General features: G+C 41.5%; 1 protein-coding gene across 2 annotated transcripts in view; it reads right to left on the bottom strand.

Annotated features, from left to right (window-relative positions):
* Positions 1–822: 822 nt before the first annotated feature.
* Positions 823–21,653, bottom strand: part of IMPACT (impact RWD domain protein) — a 41,823-nt gene continuing 20,992 nt past the window's right edge. The window contains exons 8-11 of one of the 2 annotated variants that reach the window (XM_075920830.1): positions 16,334–16,407; positions 15,074–15,164; positions 10,171–10,305; positions 823–7,155 (exon numbers count right to left, since the gene is read on the bottom strand). In XM_075920830.1, coding sequence (XP_075776945.1) covers positions 7,087–7,155; positions 10,171–10,305; positions 15,074–15,164; positions 16,334–16,407 — 369 coding nt within the window. In that variant the 3' untranslated portion in view covers positions 823–7,086. The remainder of the gene's footprint in view (positions 7,156–10,170; positions 10,306–15,073; positions 15,165–16,333; positions 16,408–21,653) is intronic. The other variant, XM_075920831.1, reaches the window with a different exon arrangement.

Here is a 21,653-nt window from a genome sequence, read left to right on the forward strand (position 1 = left end):
ATGTACTCCCTTAGGGTACGTGCTGATGACTGCTGGACTGACCATCACCTCATTCAATCCACAATGAAAATTAAGACCGCCCCCAAATGCAGGCTGCAAAGAAACAGATCAGGTGCAAAGTGAAGGTTCAAGAACTGAAAGACCCCATTAAGTGTGACCACTTCCAAGCAGTCATAGAAGAAATGCTTCCATCAGAGTTTCATGAAGAAACTGAGGAATATTGAAGCCAGCTGAAAGCAGCAATCATTAGTATCTGTGAGGAAACCACTGGCGACCACACCAGACAGCATCAAAACTGGTTTGATGAGAATGATGTTGAAATTGAGCAGCTCAACAATGAGAAGAAAATGGCATTTAGTGCATGGCAGAATGATATAAATTGAAGACAAAGACTACGGCAAAGGTGGAAGTCCAATGTAAAACCAGAGAAACTCAAGAACAAATGGTGGACTGAGAAAGAGCAAGAACTCCAACATTTTGTGGATACCCATAATACATGTGGTTTCTTTTGTGCTATTAAGGCTGTTTATGGGCCAGCTTGCCATGGCATGAGCCCCCTCTGCTCAAAGGATAGAACCATTGTTTGAAGGACAATGAAGCCATTAATTTTCTCTGGAAAGAACATTTTGAAGATCTTAATTGTAACTCCATGGTTGCAGATGAAGTTCTTGAACAAGTTCTGTGGGGAAGCAGAGCAACTGGGCTGGCCTGGAGATGGCAGCAGAGCAGAGCAGGCTGCTGCTTCATTCCGCTTCCCCACTACTCCTGCTGCTGTGGTGAGGCCCTGACCACTGCTGCCAGCCCCAGCCCACCCAGGCCCCATAGGATGGTTGGGTGGCCACTGCAGGGCTCTTCAAGGAGCAGGGCCCAGGGCAGCTGGTCCAAACCATCATATGAATGGGATGATTCTGCACACACCACCCCGAGGCCACAGGGACATATTGGCAGCAGCGTTGAGCTAACAGCAGGAAGTTGTTCTACTCTGCACCATCAGTGATAATAGTGCCCCCCCCCGGGGGGGAAGTTAACTGCCTGATGGTGGCAGATGGGGCAGGACACATGCAAGGAGGTGCACATGGGCTGGCAGTCAAGGCTGGGTGACATCTCCACCCCCCAGAGCCCTCTGACTCGCTAGGAGGATTTGAGAATTGGCACTGGCCCTAAAGTAAGTTTGAGACCACAGATCTAGACCCAGGCAAGAGGGCACGCTGTCTGTGTCTATCTATTCTGGCATTCCTATTGAATTCACACTGGCTCTTGGAGAACCCAGCACTTTGATAGAAGAGGCTTTTTAACGATGGGGGGGGGTGTTTAAAATTCTTATCAGACACCAGATTATCAATGTCAAAAGGAGCTGTCGGCAGAATGATAGCCCCCTTCAATTTAAATACTAAGAAAAAAAGAAATGCAGATACTGTTTCTAGGCACTTTAAGGTCCTAGAGTAGTCAGATGGGCTTCAAATTTCTGATTTGCTTCAAATATAGCAACATCATTACAATCACAATAATCAAAACATTTAAAGAACCCTTTTCTCCTCCCCCTCTGTTCTCCAGTTGCTATATGCACCCTTTTATGGGCATATTTGTACAGAGGAGGAAGCTGTATTTAATGACTTGCAGGGCGACTAATGCCATAGTAATTTCTCTCTCTGAATTGTCTTCTGACACATAGATTGCTCAATTTTTTTCAGCCTGCTGGATAATTCTTGTTTATCTACTGAATTAAATATGTATATAGTTCATAATTTAGTATCTAAATTAGAGTAATACAGGATATTTAACAATGAATTGGTTTCTGTGACTGTTTTAAAGCACCATCATAATTTATTAGGAGTATAAAATATATTTGGATAATTGGTTTTAATGTATAGCAGGGGTGAGGAACCTAAGGCTTGTCTAGATCCAGGCCCCCCCACCAAGGCTCAGGGCTCACACTGGCACTCCAGCTTCCCCCCACCCACTCCTCTGTTTCCCTCGTGGGACTGGAGTACAAAATCTACTAGCTTGGGCCCAGCTGATTTTTTCTGTGGGTCAGCAGCCCCTGACCCAGTAAAGGTTCTCCAAGCCTGACATAAGGGAATCAGAATGATTTTTGCATATTTTGATCCTATTTGCCAGTTAAAGTCTTGCAAGATTTGCTTAAATGTAGCGGATCCTATAGTAAATGTAGCATTATTGGGTTTGGAGGAGGAGCATTGCTTTGTATTTAAATTGTGTTAATTAAAATGCAGCTATCCGAACCCTTATGAAAATACTATAATATTTTGCAACCAAGTTCTAAATCACACCAACTTGCAAAAGTCAGCAATACTCCTGCAACGTTTTGGGTTATTACTTTAGAATATAGTTCATAATTTAGTATCTAATAGTACCTAATTAAGGGTGTGTCTAGACTACAGGGTTGTGTCGACAGCAGTGGCCTTTTGTTGACAAAACTATACCTGTGTCTACACTACTGCCAAGTTCTTTCGACATAACATTGACAGAACTCGGCAGTTTTGTCGACGGCGGTAAACCTAATTCTACGAGGAATAACGCCTTTTGTCAACAGGGTTATGCTGACAGAAGGCATTATTGCATCTACACTGTCCTTTGAGTCTACACTCTCATGTCAACAAAGCGGCTTGCTTTGTCAACAGAACTGGATGGAGTCTAGACGCTCTTTGTCGACAGTATCTGCCGACAAAGCCTCTGTCGACAAAAGCCTGTAGTCTAGACATACCTTAAGATAATATGTTTCACTACCAAAGTGAAGTATAGGAATGTCCATTTATTTTGCATTAGATTTGCTGAGTTAAGAGACAGACCAGGAACCATATTTTGACTCAGGCCCAACATACTGCCTGTTTCACCCCTTGCTCCATTTGGGGAAATTACACTGTGTCAATCCAGATTGTTTCTGCCACATGCTGGCTGGCACAGTTAAATTGGCATGGAGGGAATGGTGTGAAATCTCCACCCACTTCACCAATCTCTGTCAGATCAGGGAAAATCAGCCTTACAGAGTCTGCTATTCCCTTAGGCTATGTCTACACTGCATGCTTATTTCAAAATAACTCATGTTATTTCAAAATAACAGTGTGCGTGTCTACACAGCAAGCCAGTTATTTCGAAATAACAGGCTTCTTATTCTGACTTCTGTAACCCTCATTTCATGAGGTTTAAGGGAAGTCGACAGAAGAGTGGTCTTCCTTTGACTTCCTGCAGTGTAGACAGCACCAAAAACCGAATTAAGCTACTTTGACTTCAGCTACACTATTTATGTAGCTGAAGTTGCATATCTTAATTTGACTTTTGCCCTGCAGTGTAGACGTGCCCTGAAAGATCCTTATCTCACACAAAAGAGAAAGAAGGTGTCCTACTCCTATTTAGTCCTCTGAATTGGTGCATGCTACTAAAACTATGCTTTTTATTGCCTATAGATATCTCTCAAAATCACCAAGAAAGTTTTTACAGCTCTGATGTAATCCACCAACAGACTATCATGGCGAGAAAGTTCCCTATAATATACTGATCGGCAGGGGTGGCCCATCCATATAGGCGAACTAGGCGGTCGCCTAGGGTGCCAAGTTAAATGGGGCGCAATGGGGCGCCAAATGGTGGCACAATATTGTTGAGGGGTTTGGAGGTGGGGGCACCGATTGCATGGTTTGCTTAGGGCGCCAGTTGCTGGCAGCTAGTCTAGGGCCGCTCCTGCTGATCGGAACAAAATTTACATCAATCTAGAATTTAACAGAGATTAAACTAGAAGTAAATAGCATACTCTCGGAGTTGCACAAATTGTACTCCAGCAGAGTATCCTTAAATGCCATGCACATCTTCACTGTAAGATTTCAATCATCTCCTCAGTGATCCTCATATCTACAATCCTAAAACTTTTGATATCTGACCTATGTTGCCCTTCTGTGCTTAGTTTAGAGGACTTTGAAGAGACAGTTGTATGCAATCAAATGACTGAGACCAGCCCACCGAAAAGTTTCCCAGCAGTCCAAAGTATCACAGGGAACACATGTTCTTTATCTGTAAGATACATTGAAGCATTTCTCACAATGTTTGGAATAAAAATCTATCATCATGTTTTTGTTGTAAAACAACCATCTTGTGGAAAGCTACAAGCAAAACTGTTTTCAACCAAAGAAGCTTTAAATTAGAAAAATACCTTTAAAAAAAGAGCATGTAACTTCTCTTAGCATATCAGATCAGAAAAATGAAGTAGTACACCAGCAGTTAACACTCTTGCAGAAGAAACAATTGTAAGCGTGATGGAGTTGACACAGGGAACTGAACGAGGGACATCCAGAGCTAAAACAAGCTTTAGCTAAATAGAAAAGGCTTTGTAGTTGGCTGCAGTAACAAGTCAACTATTCTCTGTGTATTAGCACAAGATTTATTTATTCATGCCAGTGGATTACACAAACAGACACATACTGTCATTTTGACTATTTGTTCTTAAAGATGCTGTTTGCCACACGAATTAAATAGATTTGGTTTTGCCCACTGATTGGTTCACAAACTTTTGTACCGTATTTTCCGGCGTATAGGGCAACTGGGCGTATAAGACGACCCCCTATCTTTTTAATTAAAAGATAGGGTTTCATCTTATACCCCAGCGCCCCTCCGCCTCCTTTGCTCCCGGTGTCCCTGGTCTGCTGGAGATGGTCCCCAGGCGCGCATGGGCTGCCCGCCCGCCGGAGCCCCTCCGCGGCTTTGAAAGCCTCGGGGGAAGCTGGCGGCGGGGCATCCCAGGCGCGCATGGGCTGCCCGCCCGCCGGAGCCCCTCCGCGGCTTTGAAAGACGACCCCCGATTTTTGGGGGATGTTTTTTAACTTCAGAGGTCGTCTTGTACGCCGGAATATACGGTAATAGGAAAATAAATGTCAAACTACTCATCTGAATTTTCAGCTAATTATTTGGTCTAAAATTCATGGAACTTTGGGAGTTCCCTAATGTCTTCATAAATAAACTGTCATTTGTCAATGTAGTCAAACAACAAATCATATGACGACAGGAATAGCAGCTTAGCAAATCACTTTTAGTATTATTTGAACAGTTCTAAACTAGAGACTTCCAAGTCAACCTTGCCTAAGTGCTCTCAAGTCTCTTAGCTTTGACAGTCTGCTTCCCCATCTCCTTCAACATGAGTATTGGTTTTTTATAGTTTATTTTAGGAGACACTTAGACCTTAATTTTTAGTCATGACCAAGGATTATGAGTTTTGAGGTGTCTGACTTGACATTCCAGAGAAGGACTTGCTTTTCAGAGGGCAGGGACTCGGCATTTTCTGAAAATTAGATCCCTTTAAGGTATCTCAACATGGGCACCTAAAAATCTTAGAAACTCAAAATCACAAGTCGCTTTGGAAAACATAAGAAAATGTGCATTTTGGAAATGAATTAAATATACATATTATTGTCATCGTTGTGGGTCTGGAATCAATAATGTCTGTAGTAAAATATCTGAAGCCCAACCTGCTTTTACCTAAAATAACTGGGACCATTACTACCCCTAAGGAAAATACTGGAACATTGGGAATTTTGTCAATAGCTTACCAGAAATAAAGGATAGTATTTTGACTTTAAATTAATCCATCTGTAATATAACTAACTGGCTGCAAAGGGATTTATGGATATTCCATTCCTTTCAAAAATCAGGCCACTAGATGACTTGTCTGTAACTTTACTGTGATTGAACATGTTAATATTTCTCCATTTCTCTGTGACATTCTGTAGTAACTAATTTAATCAGCCCATGTCTATCCTACAAAAAGTGGGTATGTAAAACTATCCCAACAACTCAAGGGTAGATCCATGTTATACCAGCAAAAAAGTCAAAGAACTTTTTTGCTGGTACAGCTACATCTACACGAAGGCTTTGCTAATATATAAATGCCTTTTTTTTTTTAAGTATCTCTCATCGACATTACTTATTACTAGCAGTTTCTAGTGTTATCACTGGAAGTGTTTATGCCTATGTGGCTTTGTTAGAACCCAACAGAAATTATCAGCCCCAACAATTAAAAGATCATAAAGGTTAAGAGGATGGCTACTGCAGCAAAAAAACTTCAGGACCAGACTTCAAAGAGAAACTGCTGAGCTACAGTTCATCTTTAAGTTTGACACAATCAACTCTGGATTAAACAAAGACTGTGAATGGCTTGCTAACTACAAAAGCAGCTTCTGCTCTCTGGGAATTCACACCTCCAGATCAGCTGCTAGAAGTGGGCCTCCTCCTCCTTGATTGGATCCACCTCGTCATCTCCAGCCTGATCCTGGCCTGCATATTTATTCCTGCCTCTGGAAATTTCCACTACATGCATCTGACGAAGTGGGTCTTTGCCCACGAAAGCTTATGCTCCTACACTTCAGTTAGTCTATAAGGTGCCACAGGACTCCTCGTCGCTTTCGCAGATTCAGACTAACACGGCTACCCCTCTGATATTATTAGGTGGAATCCATGGTGATTTCAAAATTGCTATTTCCTGTTTCAAAAACATTGGCTCTTTCAATGTTACGACATTTCTCCTACATAGGTTTCAACCTAACACTTAAACAAAATGAACAATTGCTTTGCCACCTTTTGACACGCTTGAATCAAGTGGACATCAAACTATGTTCAAGGACTAGATACACAAGAGATCCTCTCAAAGGCAATTTAGCAGTATATGATCTGTTTTTCTTCTCAAGTACAGAAAGTTTTAAATGACAATATTATAAAACTTTTCCATGTCTTCATCCTGATGGTGAAGAATCCTGCTCAAGTCTCAGTACAAAATAGGCAATTGATTACTGAACTGATGGTATGGAGGACAGTTGATTCAAACAGAACATGGATGAAGTGCAATTGACCAAAAAAAAATTGTTCTGGGTAGACACAGCATCTAGTTTAAAGGTATGAAACTGTTAATCTCTCCATTTCAGAAAAGCAGAGGCAACCATAGAACAGAGGAAAATGTTTCTATGCCCTTCTTGAATTTTCTGCTGAATAAAAATATATATTTCTCAGAGTCTTTGCAGCAACTGAGTATCCTTCATGTTTAATTTTATATAAATGTGTAAGCTAAACTTTTGTAAGTGATTTTTAAATGAATTAATGTTCAGCTTGCTTCTTTTCCTTCCTTATTCTTTTGTTCTTTCCCAAATGCTTAGCTGATTCTTCCTGAAAGAAAAAAAAAAATCACACAAATATTATTCGGTTATCTCTTCCCTTCTAGTAAAGGCTATCCTGCCTGTACGCTAACTTTTTTTGAGGTCACTCATTCACTCCATTTAATAGTGTAATCTGTTTAAAATATTTATAGTTCAGAAATTTTGTTTATTCAGACCTGTACAGTATTTAACAAGCTACCTTTCTTATTTAGTACATTTTTGTCTTGAGCATTCTAAAACCTTTATGTTCATACTTACAGACGTAATTATTATTTTCCTGCCTCTGACCTTGCTTACAGCTGTTAACTTGGGGTGGGCAATAATATTTTATGGGGGGCCACTCCCAAGATTTTGGTAAATGGTCAAGGGCTAAACTGTCAGTTCTGGAAGGTTTCTTTCCCCCCACCTGGTAAAACTAGTAAGTTGCTGTGAGTTTTTACACTTTCCACATGGCATCCAGGAGGTCTGTTTGTGGGAGATTTAAAACAACTGTTATAACGTTAGTGCAATCTGGTTTGCTTATTGGATTAGGAAGAGTACATTTAAAGGCCTTAAACTGAGCAGGGTGCCTGGACATTAGTACAGAGTACTTTCACGGATTAGTGAGGGGGTATGCCTCTACATCTCATGGAACATGTGGTTCCCTTCAACTCCTGTCTCTTACCTCTAACATGGAGAAATGTAGGGAGTCAGGATTTTAGCTACCAGGCTGGGCTGCCTAGTAGACATGTGGGTGGCCTTCATTCTCCTCTGAGGTTTGTAGTATATTGGGGTGTAGTATGGGGGGGCCATATCCTAGTATGGTATTACACTAGTGATTAAAAATATGTCCTCCACATTTAACCACATTATAGTACCTGCATCTCACTCTATCCCTATCCAAATCAAGAGCCAGTGTTTATAATCTTACCACAATACAATATTCATTTATCTGGTATGAGCAAGTACTATAGTTTACACAATTTATTACATGAGAATTATCATCTGAATTTTACATATTGGGAAACAAAATCCAAAAAAATGTAAGAGACTTTCTTATGGTGACACACAGAGTCTGCAGTAGGATCAGAACTCAGATCACCAAACTGCAAATTATATATTTTAACCACAAGCCCAACTTTACTCTCTGCCTCAAGGACCTTTTAGGAGTAATGCCCAAATTGGAATTTTACTCTGGAACGCTACTTTAAACCATATAAATTTGATTGCTGGGATCCTGTGCTAAACAGAAGTGTGAGCAGTTAAGGGAAGACACAGGAGAGGAAATATAGATTCACTCTGGACTTTATAAAACTATAAAAGTGTTTAATTCAAGCACTGTATAAGTGTATTACAGTAAATATTTTCAAAACCAGATATGTAATGTAGGAGGCTAGCTCCCATTCAAAGACAATCCACTTGAGTGTTTTTTTAATTACTCTCATTCTTTTCTTTGTTTTTGCTTTCCACTCTTCTAATCTAGTTTAAAAAGGGGAAGGTTTGGTGATTTACAGTTTATAAACTGTTTCCATATTTTCTGTACATATACATTTTTTCTAAGAGCTGCTTTCTCTTTGATAAAGCATCTAAGGTGTTGAATAATACAATCAGTGAAGAGTGAATTGTGTCATTTCTAAAAAAAACACCTCACTGTAGTTAAATAACCTGTGATTCACAAAGTGTATCAAAACAAATGAAGTGTCTAAAAAAATATGAATATCAGATAAAATCCTGACCTCTTTGATGTTAATGTCAAAGCTTCCACTAATTTCAACAGAACGGCTGTGTCTATACTGGCCGCCTATTACGAAATAGACATGCTAATGTAGAACTTTGGAAAAGGCAAATGCGCGGGGGATTTAAATATCCCCTGCGTCATTTGCATTTTCATGGCCGCCGCTTTTTTCCGGCTTGGAGATAAGCCGGAGAAAAGCGTCCAGACTGGTGCGATCCTCCGGAATAGGGCTTTATTCCAGAGGATCGCGCCAGTCTGGACACTTTTCTCCGGCTTATCTCCAAGCCGGAAAAAAGCGGCGGCCATGAAAATGCAAATGCTGCGGGGGATATTTAAATCCCCCGCGGATTTGCCTCTTTCAAAGTGCTACATTTGCATGCCTATTTCGTAATAGGGGCCAATGTAGACGTAGCCCACTAGAATTTGGCTTCCCTCGATCTGTGGGTCATTTGAGGATATGTCCCATGATGGTATCTTTCATGAAATTGGTTATCGAGCACATACTCTAACTTAGGGATCTCTAATGCAGTAGACTTGAGCCATATAAGGCAGTCAGATATTTACAAATTAATTTTATTATTACTTTTACATTTAACAAGCAATAAAACCAAAACTATACAACACAAGGGAAAATTCCAAAGAAATAAGAAAACGAAGAGAAGTCTATGGGATCTTAATAAGGAAAAAAGTTGTTAAGGAATCTTTTTCATTGAGCTCTCAGGAAAATTTAGCATAAGCATTCAAAATGTACCACAAGACAGATCCTTTGCTGGTATAAATTATCATAGCTTCATTCACTCCTTAGAATCTTAAAACTGGAGAGGACCTCAAGAGGTCATCTAGTGCAAGTCTCCTGCATTCATGGCAGGACTAAGTATTATTTTAGACCATTACTGACAGGTGTTTGCCTAAGCTGCTCTTAAAATCTCCAATGATGGAGAGTTCACAATCTCCCTAGGCAATTTATTCCAGTGTTTTACCACTGACAGGAAGTTTTTCCTAATGTCAAACCTAAACCTCCCTTGCTGCAATTTAAGCTCACAGCTTCTCTTATACTCAGAGGTTAAGGAGAACAATTTTCTCCCTCCTCCTTGTAACAATCTTTTATATACTTGAAAACGGTTATCTCCTCTCAGTCTTCTCTTTTCCAGACTACATAATCCCAGTTTTTTCCTTCTTCCCTCATAAGTCATGTTTTCTAGATGTCTAATAATTTTGGATGCTCTTATCTTCTTCAGTTGAGTTATGACAATTTACACAAATTGTGTATGTTCAGATATTGACATCGTCAATCTATCAGTAATAACTTACAGCTGAATTTATGTAATTGTATTCCACCAATATACTTCTGGCACAATTGTTGATGTGTTTAAAGCGATCTGGTCCCAGCAGGATCCCTCCATACCAGCGGGATACCACAACTAAAACATTACGCACATTCAAAATCTGTTTGGGGAAAAAAACATTATTTTAAATAGATAAACACATAAGTTAACAGTGAAACTTGTTTCTTTTGTACAATGGACAATTTTTCCCCAAAGGAACTTGCAATCAGATTGCTACCATTCAGTTGCAAATTAGTTTGGAGTAGGGAAGTCTACCAGGGCACCACTTACGCAAATATGCAGGGCAATAAATCACATTTTGCTGCATAGGACTGTGACTCTGGGAAATGAGGATGACATAGTGACTGGCTTTGCTGATAGGGGCTTTCCAAACTGTGGCGGGCAATTGATGGGACACACATTCCCATTATAGCACCACCCATCTTGCCTCAGAGTACATCATTTGTAAGGGGTACTACTCCATGGTCCTTGTGAATCACCGTGGGTGTTTCACAGACATAAATGTGACGTGGTCTAGAAAGGTGCACGATGCATGCATCTTTAGGAACAGTGGTGTGTACAGAAAGCTGCATGCTGGCACTTTCTTTCCAGACCAGAAAATTACAGTGGGGGACATGGAAATGCCCATAGTTATCCTAGGTGACGCAGCCTATTCTTTACAGCCCTGGGTCATGAAGCTTACCACGGGGCACCTGGACATCAGTAAGGAGTGGTTCAACAACAGGCTAAGCTGATGTCACATGGTTGTTGAATGTACCTCTGGCAGACTGAAAAGCAAGATAGTGGTGTTTCTATGACCGGCTGGACCTTTTGAAGCATCATATCCCCAAACTAGTGGCCGCATGCTGTTGCTTACATAATTTATGTGACAATAAGGGTGAGAGTAAGAGTTTGCCTGTGCATGGAATAATGAAACATGGTGCCTGGACACACAGTTTGAATAGCTAGACACTTGTGCTGTCAGAGGAGCCTATAGGGTGGCCATAAATATCTGAGGAAGCACTCTGACATGAGGGGTGCTGACTTTTCTGTGTGTTGGGATTGCTTCCCTGCCTCATTCATCCCACTGGTCATCCTGAGGAGGTATTTCCAAGAAACCAAGAGAGTGCAGGCTTCCACAGGGGCCAGAGCAATTGGTGTGGATTGTGCCACACAAAATAAACTCATGGAAATCTGCATCACATTTGTCTTTATTGATGTCTTGTGGTAAGGGATGATAAGGATTATTGGAAAACCTCATAATAATGTTAACATCCAGCTATCAAACTCACTGCTTTCACAGGCAGTGGAGTGTGCTGAGAAGAAACCATTACTGGATTGTGAAAATGAGCGTGTGGATGTAGAGGGAGGGTTGCTGGATAAAGATGTTCTGCACGTGCGACCATGGAGGCTGATGTCTGGGCGCAGAGGGATGGTTGCTGTGAAAAGAGTTCTGCATGTGCTGACAGGGAGACCCTTGGTTCTGGTCACTCTGAAGCTTGATAAGACACTTCAGCATCTCATTTTGGTCTTCCATGAGCTTCTACATGCACTCAGTGACTTCTGTTCTGACTTCCATCTCTCTAGCTCTTCTTTGCTCCCCTTTCTCTGTTTGAAGTGTTGAATGCTGCAACACATCCTTGACCAGATCCTCCCTCATTCTCCGAGTTTTTTTTCTTAGTTGACAGAGCGTGTCTGCTGGTGGATATGCCTGACTTCTCAAAACCTGGTCTGGAAAAGTAACCATTAACAATATAGTAACTCTACTTTTTATGACAAAGATTGTAACATTTCACTAACATGCACGGCTCTGAGTAAAATGGCCCACTTTTCTCGTTACCCTAAAGGCAATCACAGATCTCTCCAGACACTCTGATCATGGTGAGTTTTAAGGGCGGGGGGGGTGGGGGGAAGAGGAGGGCATAGGTCCCCAAAAAAGTACAAACCGTACTTGTACTGCAGGTGTACATGGAAACCCACTGTAATAATCTTACTCTTGTCCACAGGCTGTCCTTACTCTGGCTGACATATCCTTGCTAAAGGTAAACAGGCAAACCCAGACTCAGTTTCTGAATGCAAGTGGAGGGTACCTCCGCTCCTTATGCAGCCAAACAATGTGCTGGCTTGGCTCTGGCAGCACAAATTGAGGAATGGTTTGGGAGAGTGTTGTATCATGGCAGTGGGGAAATGGCAGCCCTGCCAGGGAATCTCTGTGAGAAAATTAGTAAGCACATCTGGCAAAACTTCAACCTCACCTCCTAGCAAGATTCTATTGTTATCTGTGTGTACGTTAATGCTGATTGGACAGAACACAGAACCAGGCAGGGTTTAGTCAGCTCACAGAAATATAGCCTCTGGTCACCTATCCCAGTTGCAAGAGCAACTTCCTTTGCCACTGTCCACCTCACCCTGCTGCAATACATAGCAACTACTGCCCCATGCCACCCCAACCTCTCCCCACCCGGCTCGCTAGAGTAACTTACTGCCCTGCATAGCCACCGCCTCCTGCTCTGCTCCCCCCAGCCTGCACAGCTACTTACCCTGCATCTCTTCCCTTGGTTCATGACTCTGTGTCTCTTCCACATTCAGTTGCTGAAGAGTCCTCACAAACGTCAGGACTTGAGAACAATTCCTTGCTGCCTGGTGCATAGGTTTGTCACTGGATTAACCCTCAACTCCTGGTCTGTTTCACTCTCTTCACCAATAACTTCTGCCTGCAGGCTAATTGTTTCTGACTCTGTACTATAGGAAATATCCACATTCTCCTTGGGTATAGTCGTGGGATCCTCATCCAGGACTGGGCCCAATTCTTTATAAAACCAGCATATTGTGGGTGCAGCACCAGACTGGCTGTCTGATAGGAAGCAACAAACCGGGGGGGTGAGAGCAAGTGGGTCTGCGGAGCTGGCAGGCATGGAGAGCAGGCTGAAAAGATGGCTCCATGTGCGATTGGCTCCTGCCTGCCCCCTTACCCTCTTCGTTGCTGTCTTTCTATAAGAGGCAACAGCACAGAGTTGGGGGAACTCTTGTACATTTCAAAGGAGGAATGTGGAACTCCACGTGCAGCCCGAAGTCTCACTGACTCCGGGCTCCATGAGGGCACTTTTGTGCACTTCAAAATGGAAGCACCCGCATGGAGCCTGCATCAAGATGTGGTAGAATAGAGATTAGTTAGATAGCAAATAATACAAGAATCTGAAAAACATTGTAACCCTGCAAATGAAGATTAAAATCTGAGAAACAGCAGAAGTGGGTTAACCTAATGAATTTCCCAATGTATATTATCAGTCATAAGTGTGTAAGCAGGAAGTCAAGAAAACTCACTGAGGAGCTAACAAATAAACTTATGAACAGCAACTACCCAAGTGCTGTGGAATCCATCTTGTAAAATAGCTGCCATTTCATGTAGGCGAGAAGGTCACGTAGTTTCAAAGTGTGAGAAAGCGAAACATTTTATCATAAAAGAAAATGTAATCATGCTGAAAGTTTGCCCAGTAACAAGCATGCACAGAGTGATAGTTTGTTATGTAGCTCCTACTATAAGAGGAATTGTAGTTGTATTCTAAGGTAGAACACACTTTGGTGGGTTCTCACTATGCTGCAGCATTTCTAAATAAACTATTCTCCATACCTTTTACTGAGTGTAAGGCTCATTTCGACAAGTCTCATACACTTATTTCCTCTGGGAACTATGTTTTCCTGATCCACGAAGAATAATTCTCTCAAATATCTAATTGATGTAGTGTTAAGCAAAGTGATGGTCATAAGAAGTACCTTACAAGCTGGTTTGCACTGTTCCTTTGGAAATAGCAGACCTGGTAATTCAATAATTGTTCAGTTGATAAGGGGCTGGACACTGCAGGGAACGCTCTGAGAATTGGTGGTTGGTGCGTGCTGTAGTAAGATGAAGGCCTAAAACAAAAGCCCATGTAGCACAGCCCTGATTTGAGGCCTGAGGCCTAGCTAACAATGGACAAAACATGGCTAATATAAAGCAAAGCTAAGCAGTGAGCAAGAGGCAGGCCCCTGCTCACAGAACTTGGCACGAACAGGGATGAGAGTTCACAACACTAATTGGTAATAGGCCCAGGTGTAGAACAGTAATTGCTATTTGTTATAAGTTAAAAGCACATGGTAACACCAGCTCATTAAAAAAGACTTTGATACCCACTTCCCACAGATACTGACCCAGGTTCAGGAAAGGGTCTAAAATGACAGCATGATGGACAGAGATGTTCTAAGCGAACCACGAGGAATAGGGCGATGGGTGGTATCTAAGTAGTTTCAGAGGGTGGTAACCAGACAACGTCAGAGAGTGGCAACCTCACACATCAGCAGGGATGTGTAATTTGTTTGTACCTGTATATTAAGTGGTGTCTTGGGGGACAGTCTTTGTCCAGCTGGGAGGCAGTGGGAGTTTCCCACTGGTTGAGCTGAGGCCACTGTTGTAAGTATGTGTGTGTAGTTATTCAGTAGAGTCTACTGACAACTATTACTGTACTTTGCTTAACAAAAAACTTGGCCAGGCACCTTCAATCCATATCTGATTTGTGGTCTTTAGGGACTCTCTTGGGGTCGCCGGTGGTCATTGGGCCCACATCATCGAGCACACATGCAAGCAGCCTTCTGGTTGTCATCATCAACAGAGCTAGAAACCCGTCCGGATGCTACGGCAGTAAATCCTGACCCCTCCTGAATTTGAACATGTGCCTATCACTACCTAGAAGAACTTTTTTTTTTTAAGCCAGGTGATACATAGAAGATGGCTAAATCTACTGGGCCGTATACAGAGCAAGAATGAAAATCAGCTTAAGTACTTAAAGTTCTGAGCCTTATTTATGAGCTGCAATTTTTAAAACTATTTAAAGATAAAGTTTGTTTCCTTTAACCTGCATAAGATGAAGGAGGCGTCTACCTGCTGCTGTCTCCCCATCATCTTCACAATCCTGTAAGTACGTCTGTTTGTCCTCACAGTATATTCTGAAAACAAGCAACAGCATCAGGACCTAATCCAAAAGTATCAATCAATATTTTTAAAGATTTTCTGATATCTTCAAAAACTTTCATAAAGACTATGTAATCACAACTTTGTTTACCCAGGACACATGCCTGAAAACAGGATACCCTGTTTAAGAGCCAACCTGTAGAGACTGAATGTATAAGGTGGTTGGTAATAGAAAGCATAATTTTTTACTTTTTGGACACAAGCTCATATTACCCAGGTGAGCTGTCAGTTATTACTATTTGATGGCTGTTCTGACAGGACTAGAACTCTCACACATGGACAGAAATTCATCCAAAGGCTCAAACTAAACACAGAAATTCTCAATGGAGTTTTCAATTTATTTACAAGTTTTTTAATGTGACCAAAAAAAAACTAAAATAATGTGACCAAAATAAAACTTCCATATGTAGCTCAATAGATTTTTTTTAAACACTTAAAACAAACAAACAAAAAGCAAAGTAGCTCTTATCTCTCCAGTAATCCCTGCCCTGGATCTCAGATGCACACTTCTAGAAACTGGAAGGAAGCCTTACATGCTTCTTACACAGATATGTGGTGTTAGAGAGTGCATGGGTGTGTGTATTCATTTCTTTTCTCACTCCATTCCCACAGTACCATGTTTACTTATATTGCAATAATGTCTTGGGGCTTTCATCACAGATGGGAATCTTATATAGATACATACAAACAACAACAAAAGAATTCTATTTTCCTTTATTTTCATTATGAATTAAACAGCTCTACTGAAACAACTGTTTTCATCCAATAGTTTCCATAGGTGTATGACTAGATTTAGAAAGATCAATAACTTTCAAACCATAAGCAATCAATATATACACTTTTGACTTGCAGTTTTAGGTCACAATTGGGCTTTGTTTGACTCCCAATGCAGTCTTTTGTACGATCCTATAACACAATTTCGGATTTATATTTTACATTTGTGATCTTCAGGGTTTCTCTGAATATTAATACTTTTAATGTATAGCTAGAGTCAAAGTTACTGAGGCTCAAAGAAAAATACAAAAATGGATTTCATTAGCAAAGAGTTTGTATGAGGGATTCTTTCTGAATAGCATTTCATTTCTCTCATACATTTCATCAGATTATAAAAAAGTTTGCTGAAAATTCTTTACTCTTCACTAACCTGTATGCATATATGTTGTGGGTAGCGCTTGCTATTTTCTTATTCTGATATAACTTGGCAAGAACCATTTTCACCTTGAAAAAGAACAACAGGGTTTGTAAGCATCATTTGTAAAGGATTTGTATACAGATCTTGAATTATCTTAATGTATCAAAAGAAATTGGTGTTTTTTTTTGTTTTGTTTTTTTAAAGGTAAAGTATCCAACAAAGAAGAAAAGAAAACCCTATCCCTTCATCCTCTCAATGTCCCGGATTCAAGCAGGTACTTATGCACATGCCTAACTTTAAGCACAAAAGTAACTCCAGTGGACCTATTCAGATGTTTATGTAATTTGTAAAATCAGGGCCCGAACACAGTTCTAGAGCTCCCATCATACTAGAATTTAAGTGCTATTCTGACTACAGCATACTCACTTGACATGCATGTGTAACTACTGAAAGCAACATGACAGTTATACAATAATTTCTGTATCATCAAAGGTGTTTACTTCTGGGAAGAAGCATGAATTTGCTAAACTCTCTCTTTTTTGTGTTAATATGCAATGCATCTGTTGTTCACACTGTGAAAAACACTCGTATAACATGCGTGATGGTCTTCACAGTTGCACATTACATAAGTTTCACAAGCATAAATATTGCAAACTCAGCAGATGACTGGAATTCTATTATGTATTCTGGGGACAATCTGAGGAACACTACTAATATTTCTTAAAGGTTATGAACAGTTCATTCAGTACAGCTTAATGTAACATTCAGAAGAGCTTTATTTATTCATCAAACTTCACTCTTTGAGTAGGAAGCCTTTTGAAATTGCTTCGGTAAATGTAGAGGAAGAAGATTTCCTTCATTTAACAAATATAGCACAGTATGTAAACACTAGAGCCAGTTCTTAGTAAAACAAAAACATTGCAAAGTTATCAATATTATATATTAAAATAGTTCTATCTTTTCAGCTCATCAATTTCTTACATTGTCAACGATGTGCTCAACTGGAACAATAATCAGTAAGGGTACGTCTACACTTGCACCCTAGTTCGAACTAAGGATGCAAATGTAGGCGACTGAAATTGCTAATGAAGCAGGGATTTAAATACCCCGCGCTTCATTAGCATGATCTTGCCGGCGTGTTACTCCGCTCAACAGCTGTTCCGAAAGTGAAAGTGCGTGCCGGGACTTGTTAGTTCGAACCAAACCCCTTGGTTCGAACTAACATTTCTCCTCATTTTTTGCTATTTTCATTTTTTGAGGAGTAATGTTAGTTCGAACCAAGGGCTTTGATTCAAACTAACGCGTTCCAGCGCGCACTTTCACTTTCGGAACAGCTGCTGAACGCAGTAACGTGCCAGCAAGATCATGCTAATGAAGCACGGGATATTTAAATCCCCTCTTCATTAGCAATTTCAGTCGCCTACATTTGCATCCCTAGTTCGAACTAGGGTGCAAGTGTAGACGTACCCTTACGATTATTGTTCCAGTTGAGCACATCGTTGACAATGTAAGAAATTGATGAGCTGAAAAGATAGAGCTATTTTAATATATAATATTGATAACTTTGCAATGTTTTTGTTTTACTATGCAGGAAAATCTCTTAAATTGCTAACTCTGCTTTTCATAAATTGTACTTTTAAAAACATCATTTATTAAATCAATATTAGTTCCTCTTCTATGTTTAATTAAACTTGCAATTGTTCTGCCCTGATCAACTGAATCTAGCAAAGAAAACAGCTTTGATAAAGACACCGTTTTAATAAACAATGCATAATTAATATTACTCTAAGCAAAACATTATTAAAGTTGTTAGAGCTTGAAAAAGCATGCCTGGTAGCAAATTATTTTTAATTCAAAAGAAAAAAGGTCTCTCTAGAGTAATCAGTATACAACTACAATATTAATCTTTGCAGTATGGTGCTATTCTCATTTTTTTCACGGTAAAACCAGTCAACATGGTGCAAACATAGGCCTAATACACCTCAAGAAACAATTTACTGCATCTTGGAAAAAAATCCTTCTTCAAAAAGCTATTTTTCCTCATCTCTTCCTTTTACATATATAAATACTAGCTGGAGTTACCCAGCATTGCTCGGGGTGGACGGTGGGGTCCTGCCAGGGGTGCACTGCGTGGGAGGCAGGTGGGAGGGGACGAGCATGGGACTTAGGGTGGGCGGGGCAGCCCAGCTCGCGCCCGGGGCTGCAGGTGCCATGGGGGGCAACAACGTGACTGCCCACCCCAAAACTTTCGCCCCACTACCGGCCGCACCGGAGGCTCCCCTCTCCCGCTGGCCACGCTGAGCAGCTGCCGGGCTCCCTGCCACGCAACCAGGAAGCTGCGCCGGACCCCGAGCTGCTCCCAGCACCACCGTCTCCCTGCTGAGCTCGCCCCACTGCGCCTGCAACAGCCCCCTATTGGCAACCGCGAGCCTCTGCCTGCCGCTCGACAACCCTCGGCTGCTGCTGTAGGGGAGGGGCCCGGGCCAAGTGACATCACGGGCAGGAGGGAGGAGAGGGCTCTTCCGCCCCACAGGTGCCTGCGCAGTGGAACGGCCTGGTAGAGTGAGTGGGGGCAGCTGCCACTCGGCGCACTGCCCTCCCCCCGGGAAGCTGCTTCTCCCTGCACTGCCAAAAGTACCTTAAAACCTTTCCCTGGAGGAAAGGTTACCCCATGCAAAGTTTGGTTGCTGTAGCTCTTATAGTGCCCAAGTTATTAGTGCACAAACATACAAACATTCTCCTTTACATATTTTATATATATATATATATATATATATATATATATATATATATATATATATATATATATATATATATAGAGAGAGAGAGAGAGAGAGAGAGAGAGAGAGAGAGAGAGAGAGAGAGAGAGAGAGAGAGAGAGAGGAGTTATATCACTTAACACACTTTCAGACATTTGTCTGAATGGATGCAATTAATGATATAACACACAATATTATCACCAGTATTGAGATTGCTTACCTAAAGAAGTACATTATTTATTATGTGTCAGGTTGCCAAAAGCATGTAATAAATGTTCATTCTAAAGAACATTTCAGACATACACATAAAACTAATTAATCACGTGATGTTCTCTATTTCTCCTCCCCATTGATTCTCCATAAGCTACTAGAAGCAGAGAATATGACTCTATATATCCATCAGGCACTTGGGATGTAAACATGTATTTAAAAGGTAACCGTGTAACCGCTAAAGAACCTAGCAATTAGACACTGTGAGCTCTGCAGTATAAAGCTTAAATAAGCCCCCTCTCTGGGAGTGGAGCCACCAGCCCCTGCCAATCCCACTGCCGCAGCAAAGCTTCTTCCCTGGGAGCGGAGCTGGCAAGGCTAAGAGACCAGGAATCAGAGGAACTGGAATTGCTAATTTATTATCATAAATTCAATCTAGTTGATATTACTGAAACCTGTTCGGGTGATCTGAACAACTGGGATGTTAAAATGTATGGGTTATAAACTATTTAGGAAGGATGAAGTGAGCAAAACAGGAGGAAGAATGGTACTGTATCAAATATAGCATTAACTGTTTCTGAATCACTGATAACTCAGAAAAAACAATTTTGTATGCATTTGAATCAATGTGCTAACAGATAAAGCACAAGGGTGGGTTATTAGTATCTGTCACAGATCACCAAATCACAGCAGGAAACAGAACAACAAACTCCTTATGTGCCTGTCTACAAAAAGGCAGCATGATCATGGGAAACTGATGAAAATGACATTAATGCTGCGAGTACTAAAATATCCTTAGAATTACTAAACATTAAAAGATGAGAATTTCCTAACAGAAAAAGTGTTGCAACCAACATAGGGGAATTCTGTATCTGACCTTGCCCTAGCAGATAAAACAGGAACTGATCACATTACTAAAAATTAATGGTCGCTTAAGTACAAATTATCATAACTTTATCACATTTACAATGTTTAAGCGGACTAACACCCAGAACAATAATATATATATTTGGTGCTTCAAAAAGGACCAATTTCACAAAGTTCAAAACAACTATGACTAATTTAAAATAAAAATTGGTTGCTTTTCAAAAAATATGCTCTAGGAATTATTTCAGGGAAAATCTTTGGCCTGTATTATACAGCAGCTCATACTAGATAATCATAATGATCTCTTTACTATTTTAGGTAAAAACAAGGAGTCCTGCGGTATCTTGTAGACTAACAGATTTATTTGGGCATAAGATTTCATGGGTAAAAACCACTTTGTCAGATGTATGGAGAGGAAATCACAGAGATTGGTGTGTGTATATGTACTAGCATATCAAAAGAAGTGAGTTACAGGACTCCTTGTTTTTGCAGATACAGATTAACATGGCTATTCTCTAAGGGTATGTCTACACTACAAAGTAAATTCGAACTAACAGACGTTAGTTCGAATTAACTTTGATAGGCGCTACACTAGCGCTCCGCTAGTTCGAACTTAATTCGAGCTAAGAGAGCGCTTAGTTCGAACTAGGTAATCCTTGTTCCACGAGGATTAAGCCTAGTTCGAACTACCTAGTTCAAATTAAGGGGTGTGTAGCCCCTTAATTCGAACTAGTGGGAGGCTAGCCCTCCCCAGCTTTCCCTGCTCGCCACTCTGGCCAACACCAGGGAAACTCTACTACCCCCCTCCCGGCCCTGAACCTCTTAAAGGGGCACGGGCTGGCTACAGTGCCCGTGCCAGGTGCATGTCTGCCAGCACCCAGCTAGCAGACCCTGCACCTGGCACGGCTCGAGCCAGCCACCCGATGCCCCCCAGCTCTCCCCCTCTTCCCGGGACCAGGCTGGCGGCTCCCGGGAGCTTGCCCGGGACCGCAAGAGGCGGGCACCCGCCTGGTCTAGTGCGAACATCGTGGACCTCGTCCACGATCTCTGCAGTAGGCACAGGAAAGTGGCTGTCTAGGGCAGGAGAGCTGCCAGCCTGGCCACCCAGGAGCAGGTGTGCATGAAAATCAAGGTGGTCCACTGAGACCCCCAACCCTGAGCCCTGAGCTTACAACGGCCGTACTGGGTCAGACCAAAGATCCATCTAGCCCAGTAGCCTGTCTGCCGACAGCGGCCAACCCTAGGGACCCTGAAGGGGATGGACCGACGACAGTGACCAAGCCATTTGTCTTGTGCCATCCATCTCCAGCCTTCCACAAACTTTGGGCAGGGACACGACTCCTACCCCCTGGCTAATACCACTCCATGGACCCAACCTCCATCACTTTATCTCACTTCTCTTTAAACTCTGTTCTAGTTCTAGCCTTCACAGCCTCCTGCAGCAAGGAGTTCCACAGATTGACTCTTTGCTTTGTGAAGAACAACTTTCTGTTACT

The sequence above is a fragment of the Pelodiscus sinensis genome, chromosome 2, assembly GCF_049634645.1.
Source record: "Pelodiscus sinensis isolate JC-2024 chromosome 2, ASM4963464v1, whole genome shotgun sequence".
NCBI lineage: Eukaryota > Metazoa > Chordata > Testudines > Trionychidae > Pelodiscus > Pelodiscus sinensis.